Source organism: Sebastes umbrosus, chromosome 22 (genome assembly GCF_015220745.1).
Source record: "Sebastes umbrosus isolate fSebUmb1 chromosome 22, fSebUmb1.pri, whole genome shotgun sequence".
Taxonomy (NCBI): Eukaryota; Metazoa; Chordata; class Actinopteri; order Perciformes; family Sebastidae; genus Sebastes; species Sebastes umbrosus.
Genome location: NC_051290.1, coordinates 9082728 through 9100535, shown reverse-complemented (window position 1 = coordinate 9100535; position 17808 = coordinate 9082728). Strand labels below are relative to the sequence as shown.

The window sequence follows — 17808 nt, the reverse complement described above, 5'->3', positions numbered from 1 at the left end:
TTCGCGAGTCCTCCAACTTTGTGGAAATGTAAACTAAGATGGTGGAGTAAAGGCTTTAAGACAGTGAACACTTGTAGGCTCCATTGTTTTCACTGTAAACACAGTGGACGATCCACCACGGATGGTGGCAGAAGCAAGGAGAGGGATGCTGGCTGCTGCTCTCAGGAGATGATAGTCTACTAATTATGTAAATTGTGTCATATTACTAACCTCTATTTTTAGCTGCAGCCTGCTCTAATAATAATGAATTATTACTCTACTAGTAAGTTACTCCATTACTTTAAATATGTATGAACATTATTTCACAAACTCAAAATTGAGCCTTGTTTGTGTCTGTTCATCATGGATGTATACAGTATGCTATACATTAGCAGGAATTGTTGGATCCAAGAAAACATAGCACCCACTGGGGCTTTCTGTTGGACTTTGGCTCCCTCTAGTGGTAGCACTAATGACGACACTTGCAATGCATGCAGCTCCAGCTCCATTCCTCCTCAGAATCCAACCCAGGGACACTGAGCCAAAATTAAAAATAAATTAATAAATAAATAGATGACTCGATGAATAAATAAATGACATTAAATATAGAAAAAATAATATTGAAAATATATTTAGCCATTTAATTACAGTAATAAAATGTGACATAAATTGATATTTCTGTTTTAATTTCTTTCTTTCTTTCTTTATTTGTATTAATTACCATATTTATTTACTCTTCCATTTGATTTTCCCTATTATGTATTTATTTTTTATTGAATTTTAAATGTATTTATTTATGCATTTATTTTTTGCATTTATTATTTTTTTATTTATTTTTAAATGTATGTATTTATTTATATATTTATGCATTTATTTATTTATGCACGATTTTCCCTTTGCATTTCACCCTTTATTTATTTCCCTAAACTTTATCAAATTTATTTCTGTATTCTTTTTTTTATACATTTCTTTCAGGGAATTAATACAAAAATAAATAAATAAATAAATAAAACAGAAATATCAATTTATGTCACATTTTATCAATTAATTAATGGCTAATATTATTTTTTCTACATCTAATTACATATTTATTATTTTATCAAGTCATTTATTTATTTATTCATTTTTTATTTTGCCATTTTGGTGAATGGGCTGAAAACTACACATAGACTGATCCAGCATTATCAAGGATTGTTTGTCTACAAACAAAAAAACATTTGAATAATTTGACAGACATTTAATAAATTGCCTGTTGCAACTTTAACTCTGATGACCAAGCACTGTTCAAACCCACATAATTTATGTTAAACTGTAGACAACATCCCTTTCCAAAGCTGTCAAGTATACCAGGCTGAATGTTGGTTAAGGTGTAGACAATGATGCACGAGACACATGTAGAATATTTCATTTTTTTAATTTGATAGTGCAGCTATAGTAATAACAGTGGAACACAAACATATGTTGAAACAAGCAGATACAGAATGTGTATCATAATGTTGACAGAGTAACATTAAAAGTGTGGTTTTAAGGGAAGGGTTTAATAACGTAGTAGATCCTATTGGCTGATGACAGCATTTGTCTTCTTCTGCATGTGTGTGTGTCTCCTTGACGAGTCCTCCCTCCACTTCCTGCTGCTGTGGCTGCTCTGCTGCAGCCGGTAGGTCTTTTTAGCCTGGACTCTCTCCTTCTCCAGGACCTCAGTGTCATCCAGAATCTCCAGGCCCGGGATCTGACTGATGACATACTGTCTGAGGAGGCAAAGACAATACAAAAACACTCAACAAAATGAATACATATGAATGTTTTCTATTGAATTTTATAATTAGAAGTTTTAAAAATGAGCCCACTGGATGCTGCTTCTGCTGACTGCAACGTTCTGGGAACGTGACATATATGTACACAGTTCCACAACACAATAAGGATGCAGCAGTTAATACTACTACAACGCTGTCACATTATGTTACACACGTTTTACAAATAAAGACAATCCACAGGGCTTATATTACAGAGTGCATATTAAAGATGATCTTCTGCTGGTAGGTTGTGGCGCCTGTCCACCAAGTGGATAATGCTAATGACCTTGAACTGAACAGTTAACATTGAGAATTGAGGGACTTTTTTTTGTTTTTGTTTGACAATATTCTGTATTCTATATACTGTACTGTACATTTCAAGCAATATTCTTATTCATTTCTTATTTTAACCATTCTGGCATTTATATTTAACACACTTAATAGATCCCACTTCTCAGCATTTTGTTTTTACTTATTAGCACTGTAGTTATTTGTTATATATTGCACATCCAAACGCAAATATTTGCACATATTTCTCATATTCTCATTTTCAATTTTAATACTTTATTATATTTCTTTATATATTGTAGCATTATGTACATCATTTATGTTTCATACTCCTATAAGGAAATACAAGAGCAACTGTAACGCCCCCTGTGGATCAATAAGGTATTTCTGATACCTGATTCTGTTGGTGTTGTATATTTGTTGTACTGAATGATGTTATTTATTAATTTCCTATAACAGTGTTGTGTTGAAGTGTGAATCTTATTTTTGGCTTCCTTAAACTATAAATGAAATAGCAGACTGATTGTCCATGAATACATTGCTGTTGATCAGACATCTTTTCACTACTAGTCTCATTTTCACAACACATTTTGGCACCAGGTTTTTGCACCGATCAACCAGATGTGGGCAACATAGTACAAGTAAAATTTGCGTAGCTCAAGCAGAGCGTTTCAGACCGAGAGTGAAAAGAGGTGCTGCAGCCCAGCCGGTATGACAAAAGTAAAGTGTTTTTTTGAACATTAAAGCATATAAACATGTTAGTAGAAACCCAAAATACAAGTATGCATCTGAACATGAGCATAATATGTCCCCTTTTAATATTATTTCCAAACATGGAGGTCTAAATACTGTTTAAAAGCCTTCTCCACATGCCCGATTCTGGTGGAGATGTTTTATTTATGTATGTATTTGTTTGTTTTTGTCAACATTAAATACTTCAACTCTAACATTTCAATCGTGCATTGAGCAGGTAGTAAAAAAAAGACCTGGATGCTCACCTGTAGTCTTCATACTGGGTCAGACTTCCTCCATTGAAATAGCTAGGTGCTGCCTCGTTGTTCATCATACTGAGGATCCTATATTAGAAAGCAATATAGAAGCATTAAATTAAATCATGGTTATATGCACTAATATAATAATAATAATAACACAATCCCAGGCTCACTTTATGTTGGGGAACTTTCGCCTGATTTCTTCCACAAACACCGGCAGGTTGTTGATCTTGTTCTTGTTGATGCACACGGTGGTGACGCTCAGCATGTAGGGGAACTTGATGTGAGACGTGTAGTTGTTGCAGTCCAGGATCAGAGTGCTGAGCTTCTCCAGCTGATCCAACAGAGCCGGGTTCCAATAAAGACTCAATGAAGGACAACACACCAAACTCAACATTCACACTTTTCTTCCACAAACTACTGGCCCTGTCAGTTTCTTCCTACGTACATGGAAAGTGTCTTTAGCCACCCGATTCGACCATGTGCTGCTGTAAAAGGCATACCTGTGTCTAACTTATGCAGTAATTCTGTTGGTGAGGCCGTGGAAAGCAGGAAGACTCAAACGCTTCTGGTTATTAAGAAAAGGATACTCATCCAGCACATTGTAACTCAGGTCCAGCACCTCCAGTGAGTCTGTCTGTGTTAGGATGGTTTCATAGGGGATTTCTGTCAGGCCCTGGTAAGCAAAAGAAAGCCACTGAAAGCTCGAGGTGTGGCTGGGTTGACCTGAGGTAGGATGATCCATGAATAATCTCTCTGAAAGAAAGTGAATAAGCTCATTTTCGAAAATGATGAACTCAAGAACAAAACAAAACACTGACAGAAACTGTGGATTAAAAACTGTCAACTGGTCCATTAATTGATAACCTGGAACTATAGTATAAATCATATTTCTTAGAGACAGTGGTTACCTATGGTTAGCTAGCGGACATAGTGACATCATCTTAACACAAAAATGCTCAGATATATCAAAAATGAAAGGAAAAAAAAACATCTCAGTAAAATCAGCCCCTGAAAGCCCTCTTTATTCTAAAACCAATTATGGATTATATTATGGATAAAATGCTGAAAGAGACTAATATTAAGGTTAAGATTATTCACAATCGGTCTGCTCTTTGTATTGAATTATCAGTCTTTTTCATAGCAGCTGCTAATGCACTTTACATGTTATCAGTTACATTAAACACTGGTGGTGAACTTTCATCCTGACTAATGTTCCAAATGCTACCATCACAAACTTTACAGAGAATATGTTTTATCATTTACAGTAGTAACCAACCATAAAAACATGTCAACTGAAACTGCAAAAACAGATTCCAGGTTGTCCTGCTACTTTGTGAAACACTACAATCAAACACATGGATCTAGATGCACCATAGATAGAGTTAGCTGGACTTACCGAGCTGAGGAGCATCTGGTGTATCTGCATGCGAACCTCTGAGAAACTGCTTCCAGCTCCTATAAAAGGCGCTCTTTCATACCCGGCTGTAGATCACATGATGGAGATAATCACATTGCTGCTGAACCTTGTGGTTCAGGAACCACTGGACCACATATTAATACCATGGATAATGTTGAAGTCTCAAAAGTGGGACAAAAACAACACCGGGGTTATCAGCAGTGAAGAAATATCAACATTAAATATTGTTTTACTGTAGTGGATTGCTGATCAGAGGCAATATTATTGGACTGATAACATTTACTCTATAATAAGCTCATTTTGGACATTTACAAATGATTAGGACACATCACAGATTAAAGTCTGTAGGAGTTCCCACAAACACTGATCTGATTCTACTTGCAAATATTGTAATAATAATTTCAAATTTTTCATTCTATGAGTGAAAAAATAAAACAAATTCTGTTTATAGTGCCAAACAAACTCGTCCATGAATAGAAATCATGAGGTTTGAAGACTTTTTTTTGAAGAAACAAAGCATTATTCTAATCGTCATAGAAACATGTTGAAACAAAGTTGTGAGTTGTGAATGAAGAATTTAACAAAGTGGAAGCAGATGTTCTGTCCGCGGCTGGATTATATTTTATGGGTTCCTCCAGCAAAAATGTACTGTTGGGCCTCCCGACCCTCCCCACAACTCCACCACTGTCTGAGCATTGTGTATGCTCCCTTTTACCCCCGAACTCCCATCAAGAACTGCAGAATACACATGACATTTTCACTAATTTAACCTGTAGCCACGGAAACCAAGCACTACTACTCCGCTGTGTGTCAATTAGTTTGTGGTAATCTGATTAAACACAAATTAATTTAAGGATATGGACGATGTAAACACAATATAAATCTAAATAATAAAAGCCGTAACACTAGATTTGGACACAGGGTGCGTTAGGTAATGTTGCAGGGCCTGTAGGAAATTATTAACAATATCAACAAACAGATTTACTAAATTAATTTGGCCAGATGGTGGCGCTATAACAATGAACTTTACATTTTGGCCTGTAACTTTTGGACCCTAAGCCTAAGAAACTAAATTATTTTCCCCTGGATTTTGTAGGTCCAGATGAATTTATCCATAGAAGACACGCCCATTTGGCTCTTTTCCGCTATTTCGAATTTTGTTCAAATCAAATTTTTTCGCTACTACTCTGACAAATTTTGAGCAATCGTCACCAAATTAGATACGGAACATCTCTGGACCAAGCCGGAAAAAGTGAGTTTTGGGTTTTTTCCATACAGTTTTGCTATAGTTGACCCTCAAATGTAGCTCAAATGTTGTAGGCAGGACTTATATTACAAAGAATGTCATATCTCCTGAACGCTTTGCGCTATTTCGACCACATTTGGTGGACATGTGTAACGTACGTATATGATGTCTGAGTGACTATGGCAAATTTGGTGCCATTTGGCCAACAGGGGGCGCTGTAGCAGCATCATGTACTTATAAAGGAAGGAATCTCTGTCTATCTGCATATGTATGACTGCCCTTCGTATATCTCGAGAGCAGTTCATCCAATCAACTTCACACTCGGTGGGAATGAGCAGCCATACCGCGGTTCTCAACAACGCATCAAGCAGCACTTCTGGGTGCCGAGCAATCGGCCCGTTGCGGACGGGCACTGCACTAGTGTTCTAAATGGGACTAAAAGCATTCATGTTTTAATCCAGGTGAGTTTTAATTTCACTCTAAACACAAGGTACTGTAAGGGATTTACAAATGGAACAGGTTTGGTTATTAGCTAATTTAATAAATAATATTCATAGAATTATTATTATTAATAAGAATTATTAATTAACATTAATAATGAACGGGGCACCACCCTGGAATCAGGGACCAATAACCAAAACGTTAATCCAGTCTCAAAAGGGAAATATTCCCTCCAAAGGCCAGTATTTTAACACTACTTTACACTTAGGAGGTGAATAGCGAAGGGTGAATCCGAGCACTAACTCTCATAACCAGCTGTTATTACAATATGAATGCACAATAAACACAGACAACTGCTATTTAAAATAAGACCATTATTTAAATATAGTGATCTCAATCAACAATAAACACTCTAACAACATCAATCTAAATCAACAGTTATTACAGCAGTAATTACTAATTAACAACACTTAATAAACAAATGGATGTTCTACAACGCAGCTCTAAGCACTAAACTAGAATTAAACAAAACACAAAAGCAAAAGAAAATGTGTGTAAGAGAAAGAGATGTGTGTGTGAATGCAAATGTGTTTAGGTGTGAAGGAGGAGTGTCTATGTGTGTGTGTGTGTGTGGGAGGAGCAAGAGGGGAAGCTCACGGTGGCGTCACTACGTAAGCGGTTACGTCACGTGAGGGAGGAGTTAGGGAAATCACGAGGCGACGTCACCACGTAAGTGGTTACGTCACGAGGAAATCACCGACTGCGTACGAACGGGGAGATTTAAGTCCCACGTGGTCGATGAAAGAGAAAGAGAGGGAAACCCACGGCGGGGCGCACACAGTAGTCACCAATAACACAATAAAACACAGTAAACAGTAAACAGTAAACAGCGCAGCAGCAGGAATCCTAACTGCCGCGCGAGAGATGTACTAGCTGGGTTATTATTACTCAGATCCGTGCACTGGTCTTTTAATAATAAACTACAGCTACAGATCGTCACGTTTGGCAGGAGCTAACACAAGAAGCACACAGTAATCAGACAGTCAGCAACAGTAAACAAAGCAACATAAACAAGCAAAGCAAGTTAAATAAACAAAGCAACATAAACAAGCAAAGCAAGTTAAATAAACAAAGCAACATAAACAAGCAAAGCAAGTTAAATAAACAAAACAACATAAACAAGCAAAGCAAGTTAAATAAACAAAGCAACATAAACAAGCAAAGCAAGTTAAATAAACAAAGCAACATAAACAAGCAAAGCAAGTTAAATAAACAAAGCAACATAAACAAGCAAAGCAAGTTAAATAAACAAAACAACATAAACAAGCAAAGCAAGTTAAATAAACAAAGCAACATAAACAAGCAAAGCAAGTTAAATAAACAAAACAACATAAACAAGCAAAGCAAGTTAAATAAACAAAGCAACATAAACAAGCAAAGCAAGTTAAATAAACAAAGCAAACAGACGGACTCTGCGGTCCGTACGTTCAGTATGAATCAACAATAGTTATTAACTTATTGGAATATACAATCTCACTAGTCTCTGCCCAGACACAAGCCTCTTACTTGAATCGCTTCTTCGGAGCGATAGTGGAGTAGATCGTCGTTAATTGGTCCGGCGGCGTCGCGCTGGCTGTATGATGCTCATCAGCTGATGAACGCCAGAAATGAAGGAAAAGGCGGTGCGCTCGTTTCCTTTGATGAAGAGCGGTTGTCCTCGGCTTCCTTGGTGAAGCCGGGCTGTAGTCTTCCTTCTGCAGGGATGTGGATCAAAGTCTGATGGACACAACATTATCTTAACTCGTCCAGCGAGGTCAGGAAATTGTGGCTCGAGTCTTTAGGTGAACGCCGCAGCGTTGGGTACCTCCTGTAGCAACGTGAGTCGCAGTGGAAAAGGGGCGAGCTTCAGGTGAGCGTGCCTATATCTCCTGTGAGGATAGTGGGCGTTTCCCCGGAAAGACCCCACATTTCCTGTTAGCCTCATCCAATGGGGCTGCTTGTTTGGGTTCAAAATGAAATTTCACATGTAGATGCGAAATTTTAAGAGCTGGGCAATTAGGTCCCCTGCTGTGATTAGGTCTCTGGTTTCCCATGTAGGCAAAGGCTCTTTGTCTCGTGAGGTCCCTACAGTACATATATTGTGTGTTGGCAAGTTATTAAATTAAAACTCACCTAGAACAAAACATGAATGCTTTTAGTCCTATTTAGAACACAGGGTAGTGGTGCACTACAGCCTCTTGTGGTCAAAATGAGTATTACAACAACAAACACCTGCAAAAATGACCTGGCAACAACAACAACTTTTTTCACCTGTATCCACATATGAAAAAAAGTGACATTATTAAAAAAAAAAAATTATCCTGGCAAAACTTTTTTTACCCACTTGTCCTTTAGACTGGGCAGAGGGCAGGGAAACATGATGTGGCCTGACAAGCATATCACATGTAGACTATTTGATCCCAACCTATGTCTAATGAAAAATTTCAGAGTGAATTCCAGTACCTTTTTCTAGATCTTTGACAGAGATGTGGAAGTGCTGTGGGGGTGATTGATTTTTTCCATCCGACAAGTGGAAGACAAAGAAGTCCTGTGTTTTGCAGCGTGCAGGCCTGTGCGCACGTAGCGCAGAAGGCTCATGCCCACCATCTCGAACAGCTGATCTACCTGTTGGAACTACGAGGGGCGTGCACACACACACACACACACACACCCCTGCTGGGACGAATAGTTGCATAAACTATTAGATTTTTTATAATTTAACAACTATTCAAAAAATCTAAAATCATGACCCATCCATAGTGTGAATGCGTTGGTGGACTTTAAGGTAATTAGACTGAGAAAAGGTTTCACCACATTGGTCACAGCAGAAAAGGTTTTCCCACATTGGTCACACCAGTAAGGTTTCTCTCCACTGTGAATGCGTTGGTGGGATTTTAGGTGAGTACTAGTAGAAAAAGTTTTACTACATTGGTCACACAAGTATGGTTTCCCTCCAGTGTGAATGCGTTGGTGGGATTTCAGTAAACTATGCCGAGAAAAAGTTTTCCCACATTGGTCACAACAGTAGGGTTTCTCTCCGGTGTGAATGCGTTGATGTTTCTTCAGGTAAGATGATTTAGCAAACACTGCCCCACATTCATCACAGCTGTAGGGTTTCTCTACAGTGTGAATGCGTTAGTGGACCTTGAGGTGACTACTCTGAGAAAAAAATTTCCCACATTGGTCACACCAGTATGGTTTCCCTCCACTGTGAATGCGTTGGTGGGATTTAAGGTGAGTACTAGTAGAAAACGTTTTGCCATATTGGTCACACAAGTATGGTTTCTCTCCAGTGTGAATGCATTGGTGGGATTTCAGATCATCTGATGTAGCGAACACTGCCCCACATTCATCACAGCTGTAGGGTTTCTCTCCAGTATGAATTCGTTGATGTGTTTTTAGGGCACCTGATTGAATGAAAGCTGCCCCACATTCATCACAGCTGTAGGGTTTCTCTCCAGTGTGTTGGCGTTGATGCTTTTTCAGGTAAGATGATACAGTGAACGCTGTTCCACATTCATCAAAGCTGTAGGGTTTCTCTCCAGTGTGAAGGCGTTGATGTGTGTTTAGGGCACCTAATTGAGTGAAAGCTGCCCCACATTCATTACAGCTGTAGGGTTTCTCTCTCGTGTGACTGTGTTGGTGGACTTTGAGGGCTCTCTGAAAAGCCAAAGTTTTCTCACATTAGTCACAGCTGTGTAGTTTCTCTCCAGTGTGAACTCTCTGATGAATCAGTCCCTTTCTTCCTCTCCTTTCTATAGCAACAGACATAGAGAGAGAGAGAGAGAGAGAGAGAGAGAGAGAGAGAGACTCAGTGACATGGACAAGACTACTGACAGACAGGCAGAGCGGCGCATTTAACAAAGGAAGAAACTATATTAGACAAATATGAAGAAGTTAAACACTTAATCAGACTAAAAGTAACTCAGTTGAAGCTGCCAGATGTAGGAAGAACAGCTGGTGAAAGAAAAAACTCCAGATGTGTGAATGCATAAATTAACAGTTATTAATTTAACGGAAAACTCAAAAGTCAAATATAGTCGTCTAAATATAAATAGCTTTAAGGAGTGTAATAGATGAATAGATTGTATTTCTGTTTACCCTATGATTAAAATAATAAATATAAAATCATAATTCAAAGCGGTAAACACCCACAGCATAAATCCAGCTGTTCTTCCTGCATCTGTCAGTTTAACTGTGTTGTTTTTAGTCTGGATTATGACTGTAACTTCTTCATATGTGTGTAATATTATCATACAATCACCGCACTGAGCTCTGATTGGTCAGTAGGAGGTGCTTTCATACGAGTTGATCTCTTATCTGGAACATAACCTGCTCCGGAGCAGGTTAGCCGTTCAGCATCAGTTACCATGGTGATCTACCCAGCATCAGTTACCATGGAGATCTACCCCGTAAGAAGCAACTGAAAGAAGGTTCAAATAGTCATACAAACCGTATTGTTATTACTGGGCATGGTTAGGTATAATCCAGTCATTCGTTATACTTTTAAAAGTTGTTTATATCTAGCCGAGTATATCTGACTTTTGAGTGTTCCGTTAAATTAATAAGTCTGTTAATTTACACATTCACACATCTGGAATTTTTTCTTTCACCAGCTGTTCTTCCTGCATTTAGCAGCTTCAACTGTGTTACTTTTAGTCTGGATTAATTGTTTAACTTCTTCGTATTTGTCTAATATAAAAATGTAGTTTCTTCCTTTGTGAAATGTGCCGCTCTGCCTGTCTGTCTGTCTGTCTGCCTGTCTGTCTGTCTGTCTGTCTGTCTGTCTGTCTGTCTGTAGACTTGTCCATGACAAAGTGCATTTAATATTTTCCCATTATAAATACACCAAAATGATGCAAAAGCACATTTTTCCAAAATAAGCGTTGTAGTATACCCAGGAAGAGACTGCTGAGGATGTGTGAAGTGATTTTGGTATCTCTACACTGTATAATAGTGGAGTTATTGAATGTTTTTGTAGCAACTCTTTTCGGCGTTATACTTTGTGGACGGTCTCTGACCTCTCGTCTCACAGCCGGCTGCACATACAGACCATGGATGTATTTGTTATGTGTCCAGCTCGGAGGACTAAAGGCTGGTTGTGATTTAAAATGAGCTTGTAGCTGGTTGTCTACCTCACTACGGTTAGAAAGAGTCCTCGTTGGTGTTTAAACTACATTTCCTTTATGAGTTATTGATCTGGGAAGTTCAAATCTGTCAATATTTTTCCAACTTTACTGAACTAGTTCAGTTCTGCATCACTCTTCCACGATGCAAAAGTGAATAAACTCTTCATCTGTAGAACGGTGTTGAATATGTTTACCAGTATTATTTTGGCTCGTGGTACACACATTCACCAGGATGTTAATTATCTCATTATTTAGGATTGCTGATACTAGATTTACTGCTGACTCGCTCATACTGACACACACGTCTAGCAGCACCAACATCTGTACGGATAATGACCTAAAACACAAGACCATATATTCAGATTCATTCAATATATTCAGATTTAATTCAATATATTCAGAGTTCATTCAATATTCTCAAATTTCACATTATATATATAATAATTTCCTGAACGGCATGCCATATATACATATATATATATATGTATATATAAAGTTGAAAAATAATGTACGTAGTCCCAGACAACAATTTCCTCTGAGGAAAACTCTCTACAGGACTCCCAAACTGACAGTGCGTCATGAGGAGGATAGTCCTGTGATTAAAGGAGGAGAAAGTAGTGAATGTGAGAAGTCATGATTGTCACAGCCTCTAATGCACCCCCCTATAACAATACCTTCTTTATGATCCCACTCCGTACTCAAATGTGCCACAGGTGCACCAAGTTAGCCATCCTTGCGCGTGTTTGTGCATGAACGTGCACTAAAAGGTACTATATGTAACAATTTACATGTATTAATTGCTTTGTATTGCCAATGTGTGAACAGATTGTATTGTAACTTATAAAACTGAGATCTTCCCCGACTTTCTTGCCTATAACAGCCTGTGGACTGATTTCTATGTAAAGGACTCGGGACGGTTTTGCTTCGTAACGTTAGTTGATGAAGTAATTTGCAAATGGCGAGCTATTTGATATCACGGAGATTGGACATTACAGATATTAGTGGTGATATATGATTGTAATGTAATGTCTCATCACTGTTTTGGCCGATGCCCGGGATGATCGCTCGCGCTTAAGGAGTGCGAGTACGTACACAAGCAACAGGATACCGTAGTTCACTTAACGGCCACCGGTGTCATTAATAACAAGGATCTTCTGAAAGTTACATTTAGTACCTTTAATGATCCCAGTTTGAGGGTTTGAAAATATGGTCACCCTATGTACTGTATGACCCCTGCAGCACGCTAACATGCTAAACTAAGATGTGTTTAGCACTAGCAGGGCTGTAGACTCTTAGTCTGGATTTACTGACTGAGTTCTACTGAATCAACTCACCTGTGACATTGAGGTGACATATCCTAGAGCCACTACCATCACCTGTCTGCATGATACACCGGTACCGACCAGAGTCATCAATCCTGAGTCTGGACATGTGAAGTCTGAGTCGTCCGTGTCTGAGGACGTCTTTGTCACACCGGACTCGTCCTGCAAACTGTTTATCCTGAGACTCTGGGACCTCAACACCTTTAAGGAGATGAAACAGGACTAAGGGTCTGGGCTCAGCAAACAGTTCACAGTAGATAAAAAGTGATTTGGGGGAACTGCTGTTTCTGGTTGTGAACATCCACTCCAGTGTGATGTCGTGGTTCTCCTCTGCCTGATAGGAGGTCTGTGTCACATTCACTACAAATGCTCCTGTAGAGGAGACAGAGAGGGAAAGTGAGCAGCAGACAAACTGACAACTTGAACATGTCAAACTCCATCTAGAGATGTTTGTCTGAAAGTGTATTAAGTGTTTGTGGATGATAAAGTGAAGGTCAACTAACCAGAGACACAGGAGGTCAGACTGAGGAGCAGCAGGATGCTGCAGATCATCTTCATCCTGTGAGAGGAGACAGAAACACATCAGATACAAGTTCAGTTATTACAGGTAGAACAGAGACAATCTACAGTCTGTCTTTAGTCCTCACAGTACTTCTTCCTCTGTGCTACTGTCTTGTCTGCCCCATCACCAGCAATTGTAGCTGTGTGTACCACGTTTTGTTGAAGGCTCTGTTTGTGGAAATCCCTTCAAATGTGTTTGTTTTGCAGACTTGCCGACCTTGAGATCTCAAAATATGGAGGATTTCAAAACCAAAGGGGTGGTTCTAGGGGCCCTCCCCCAAAAAAATTTGAGTTTCAGAGACTTTGTTTCCTGAATTCATGTGACTTATAAACAATGAAAATAACAAAAATAATAAGTACACTGCAACAGCATTTTTATGTTAAAGAGGCTTGGCGAGCATGCTGTTTAGGCCCATCTACCAGATACTGGGATACGTCTGGGAGGGATAAAACTATGAGTGATGCATGGTTGTTAATTTATAACTTACCGTGCATTAAGTCACAATATCAATGATGCTGAATTCCTTATTAAAACATGTTGTGAACTTCAGATGGGTCTCATGCAGTATATCAGTAATACATTAGATCATCATTAATGTTTGTTGAGTCTTATCAGACCTATCACATTCAGACTCTGATGGGGGGGCCAGTCCAGCCCTGGTTCCAGGATGAACACAAAACGGCGTTGCACGTCGTCAATAAGGGCAGCTGGTTGAGTCGGCATCGATGCAGCTCGCTGTTGGAGGGTTTTATAACCCACTTCCACTCCCCGTGAATTGGTTTGGATTGGCCCTTAACATGGCAGAGCCTCCAGCGAATCCGCAAACGAAGTGGAAGTAGGTAGAGAGAGGGTGGAGGGAGTGGATTGGAATTGGGCCATACTCTCACCAAACAACCGACTCCTTATTTGATCAAATCGAGATGATGTGTAGTGATGGCGAGATGAAGCTTCATGAAGCTTTCCAGCAAATTGGTTCAGAAAAGTGTTAATTTCTGGAGGCTTCATGTGCACGAAACCACCAAAGAGTGGTCAAAGAGTGTAAAACAGGCAGATATGATAAGATCAGATCAGATATTCCTTTATTAGTCCCGCAGTGGGGACATGTGCAGTGTACAGCAGCAAAGCAAAAAACAAGAAGCATCACCTAACACAGTAAAAAAAGAGCTAAACAAAGTGTAACAAAATATGACCCATTTAAATAAGTAACAATATCATTTATAAAAGTTAACGGGGGAAATAACAGATCATGAAAATAAAAAAACATTCTAATAAATGCAGAAAGTTATTCTAAGTCTGTTTGTCAGGTTTTATAAAGCTCTTTCAGTGACAGACTGCTTCACTGAAGGAAGGAGAGATACTGATACCACCGAACTGATATCCAATAAGGAGGCGTGTCTATCAGCAGCAGCATCCAATCAGTAACTGATATCCAATAAGGGGGCGTGTCTATCAGCAGCAGCATCCAATCAGTAACTGATATCCAATAAGGGGGCGTGTCTATCAGCAGCAGCGTCCAATCAGTAACTGATATCCAATAAGGGGGCGTGTCTATCAGCAGCAGCGTCCAATCAGTAACTGATATCCAATAAGGGGGCGTGTCGGTCGGTAAAAGACTTCCGTGAAGGATGCTCTCGTGTATCCTCGATCCTCAGAGATCCCTCCTCGATCCTCAGAGATCCCTCCTCGATCCTCGGTGCAGAAATAAGAGCTTTGGGACGTTCTTCAAGATGGCGCACCAGAACAACTTCCGGTCTAATGCCTTACGCATACATCCTTCAGAGGCATACCCTCCTCCGGGTCACATGGATTCTTCTGTACGTCTGTTTCGGTGTTTCCTCTACAAGGCCTACAAGGCCGTTTATGAAAGAAGTAGAGTCCAACACAGAGAACCAGTAGAGCTGCTAGTCCCACTATAACGTAGAGGGCGATCTTTCCCCCACTCTCTGGTTGTAGTCTCATTCTTGGTGTCGGAGGTTTGGGCTCATCAGCAGCTGCTGTAAAGGACAGAAAATAAAATGTGTGTGATTGTCTGAAGTGGAACCATTTTTACTGAAACAGGAAACTAAATAAATCCAGCAGACTGACAAAAGAAAGACTAAATATGATCCTAGTCTTCATCAGCGGTAGCCATGACGTACGTTTTACTGCGTCTGGTAGTCGCTTTCAGTCAAGAAAACGTGTTTTTTGTTTAGATTATCAAACAGACAATGGATCATAGATGTTTGTTTCTGGCTGCCAGCGTTAGCTGGTGTAGCTAACACGTTAGTAAGCTTTAATTCTCTCAGGATCGTGTCCGGTGGCAGACAGAACTGCAGAGTGAAAGTGAAGCTTATGGGAAACCAATCTAAACGCACATTACATGAACAAAGAACACGTTTCCATGCGGCGTCCTTTCTAATATGAGCAGTGGTGAAAGTTAATATATGCTGTTATGATCAAGGAGTTGATAAGCTAGCGTGCTAGTGTTGGTGATGTATGTTGTACGAGACGAGAGATGTAGTCCACTGAGCAGTTTCACACTAAACTAAATGATACGACGACAAACTGAGACTTTCTGGACTTGAACAAATAATGATTTAAATTGACAAGATTATTTATCTCTCTCCGTTGACTAGCGTTCATATTTATTCAGAAATCAGGTCCCATGGTGGTCGACTAGAAGAGGAGGGACTTCACCTCTCTATGGAGTTCACAGTGTTAGCCGCCATGTTGGAACAGTGTTTTGCCCTCCAGGCTCTGAGCCAGTCGAGACTGCAGTATGCTAACATGCTAAACTAAGATGTGTTTAGCACTAGCAGGGCTGTAGACTCTTAGTCTGGTTTCACTGACTGAGTTCTACTGAATCAACTCACCTGTGACATTGAGGTGACATGTCCCAGAGCCCTTACCATCACCTGTGGCCATTCTACACCGGTACACACCAGAGTCATTAATCCTGAGTCTGGACATGTGAAGTCTGAGTCGTCCGTGTCTGAGGACGTCTTTGTCCCACCGGACTCGTCCTGTAAACTGTTCATCCTGAGACTCTGGGACCTCAACACCTTCACGGAGATGAAACAGGACGAAGTATTTCTGATCAGCAAACAGTCGACAGCGGATTAAAAGTATGTTGGTGGAACTGCTGTTTCTGGTTGTGAACATCCACTCCAGTGTGATGTTGTGGTTCTCCTCTGCCTGATAGGAGGTCTGTGTCACAGTCACTACAAATGGTCCTGTAGAGGAGACAGAGAGGGAAAGTGAGCAGCAGACAAACTGACAACTTGAACATGTCAAACTCCATCTAGAGATGTTTGTCTGAATGTGTATTAAGTGTTTGTGGATGATAAAGTGAAGGTCAACTAACCAGAGCCACAGGAGGTCAGACTGAGGAGCAGCAGGATGCTGCAGATCATCTTCATCCTGTGAGAGGAGACAGAATCACATCAGATACAAGTTCAGTTATTACAGGTAGAACAGAGACAATCTACAGTCTGTCTTTAGTCCTCACAGTACTTCTTCCTCTGTGCTACTGATTACACATGACTGACCAGTGGACTGACACCAAGACAGGAACACTAATGTACTTCTGACACAAGATGGAGCCAGTTTAGTAGATTAGACTTTTACAACTGAGGAAGAACAGGAAGTATGATCTGCTTTGAGATCAACAGTGTTGCACACTCTCACCAAACAGGTTTCCAACTCACTCCTCATTAGATCAACTCTTCAATAAAATGTCATCAGACTAATCTATACTCGTCTCCAATGATTGTTGTTATATTCCTGTTATTGTGTGGACTATTTAAAGGCTTTATTGTCCGTGATCATCATGCATTAATGGTTATGTTTCTGTAGTCAGAGTAGGGGGTTAGAGAGGAAAACTATTTCACCAACTAGATTTCTCCTTGATTTCTCTCCAGATGAGAACACAACTTAACAGAGTCTCTAAACTAAACTCCAGAGGAACCTGGTTGTTTGGTTGTTTGTTGATTTGTTTTCTATTTATTTCACTTCATGTCTCTATTCGTTCCTGGTCAGCCACTAAATATAAAACAGTCCAAATTATTCTCAACACATTTCTTCACATAAATAAAAAAAAACATTTACATGATTAATATAATATATCAACAATCTGTATTTCTACATTACCTTGAGTCTCTTCTGTCGTACTACAGGAACACACGGTGTGACTCAGCAATACCCAACAATCCTGCTGCTGGTGTGGTTTCTGTTCTTCTTTGCCTTTAACGTTTTTTTTTTACTTTCACGCAGCAACCTGTTCCAGTTCCAGCTGGTGATTGAAGTCAAAATAATAAATACATGTTATAGTTCTTATATGTATAAATATACAACCATTTACAATCTAATGAACATTTCTACCGTTTTATAGACTAGACAAGAGTCTATTTGATCCTAAATACAATCTATGTACTTTATGTTGTTGACGTCTGAATGACAATAAAGTAGAATAAATTATATAATGTTACAGGTTCTGTGAGTTTCAGTGTTTTCATGATTAACTGTGTTGTAAATCCCAGCATCTGGTGCAGGTGATATCATTCATCTTACCTGCAACAAACAGAGAGTTACATACAGAACTCACGGGGAAAACCACAGA

General features: G+C 39.4%; 2 protein-coding genes and 1 pseudogene across 6 annotated transcripts; all 3 read right to left on the bottom strand.

Annotated features, from left to right (window-relative positions):
• Positions 1–1374: 1374 nt before the first annotated feature.
• On the bottom strand, positions 1375–7810 carry LOC119481162 (leucine-rich repeat-containing protein 72). 4 transcript variants are annotated; one of them, XM_037757826.1, is made up of 6 exons: positions 7726–7810; positions 4452–4537; positions 3643–3728; positions 3226–3408; positions 3059–3136; positions 1375–1727 (listed from the first exon to the last, which is right to left on the bottom strand). In XM_037757826.1, the coding sequence occupies exons 2-6, from the start codon at positions 4479–4481 to the stop codon at positions 1535–1537; spliced, it is 570 nt and encodes a 189-aa protein (XP_037613754.1). In that variant the 5' UTR covers positions 4482–4537; positions 7726–7810; the 3' UTR covers positions 1375–1534. The 4 variants fall into 4 exon arrangements, with proteins under 4 accessions (XP_037613754.1, XP_037613753.1, XP_037613755.1 ...); XM_037757825.1 differs by having other exon boundaries at positions 3643–3808; positions 7726–7786; XM_037757827.1 differs by lacking the exon at positions 7726–7810 and having other exon boundaries at positions 4452–5449.
• On the bottom strand, positions 7722–9969 carry LOC119482149 (annotated as a pseudogene).
• Positions 9970–14707: 4738 nt separating this feature from the next.
• Positions 14708–17657, bottom strand: LOC119481160 (butyrophilin subfamily 2 member A1-like). Of its 2 annotated transcripts, none has more exons than XM_037757821.1 (4): positions 17340–17657; positions 16555–16610; positions 16064–16423; positions 14708–15202 (listed from the first exon to the last, which is right to left on the bottom strand). In XM_037757821.1, exons 2-4 carry the CDS (start codon positions 16607–16609, stop codon positions 14964–14966), a joined length of 654 nt encoding a protein of 217 aa, XP_037613749.1. In that variant the 5' UTR covers position 16610; positions 17340–17657; the 3' UTR covers positions 14708–14963. The 2 variants fall into 2 exon arrangements, with proteins under 2 accessions (XP_037613749.1, XP_037613748.1); XM_037757820.1 differs by having other exon boundaries at positions 14708–15205; positions 17340–17653.
• Between the last annotated feature and the right edge of the window lie 151 nt (positions 17658–17808).

Excerpts from the sequence above, each read along its gene's own strand:
- LOC119481162 (XM_037757825.1), bottom strand. The coding sequence starts at position 3,797 with ATGGATCATCCTACCTCAGGTCAACCCAGCCACACCTCGAGCTTTCAG. Across the intron at positions 3,409-3,642 it reads AGTTACAATGTGCTGGATGA|GAACCCGGCTCTGTTGGATC; the intron begins GTATCCTTTTCT and ends GAGTCTTTATTG. Across the intron at positions 3,137-3,225 it reads CGAAAGTTCCCCAACATAAA|GATCCTCAGTATGATGAACA; the intron begins GTGAGCCTGGGA and ends TTTCTAATATAG.
- LOC119481160 (XM_037757820.1), bottom strand. The coding sequence starts at position 16,609 with ATGAAGATGATCTGCAGCATCCTGCTGCTCCTCAGTCTGACCTCCTGT. Across the intron at positions 16,424-16,554 it reads TCTGACCTCCTGTGGCTCTG|GACCATTTGTAGTGACTGTG; the intron begins GTTAGTTGACCT and ends TCTCCTCTACAG. Across the intron at positions 15,206-16,063 it reads ATGTCACCTCAATGTCACAG|CAGCTGCTGATGAGCCCAAA; the intron begins GTGAGTTGATTC and ends TGTCCTTTACAG.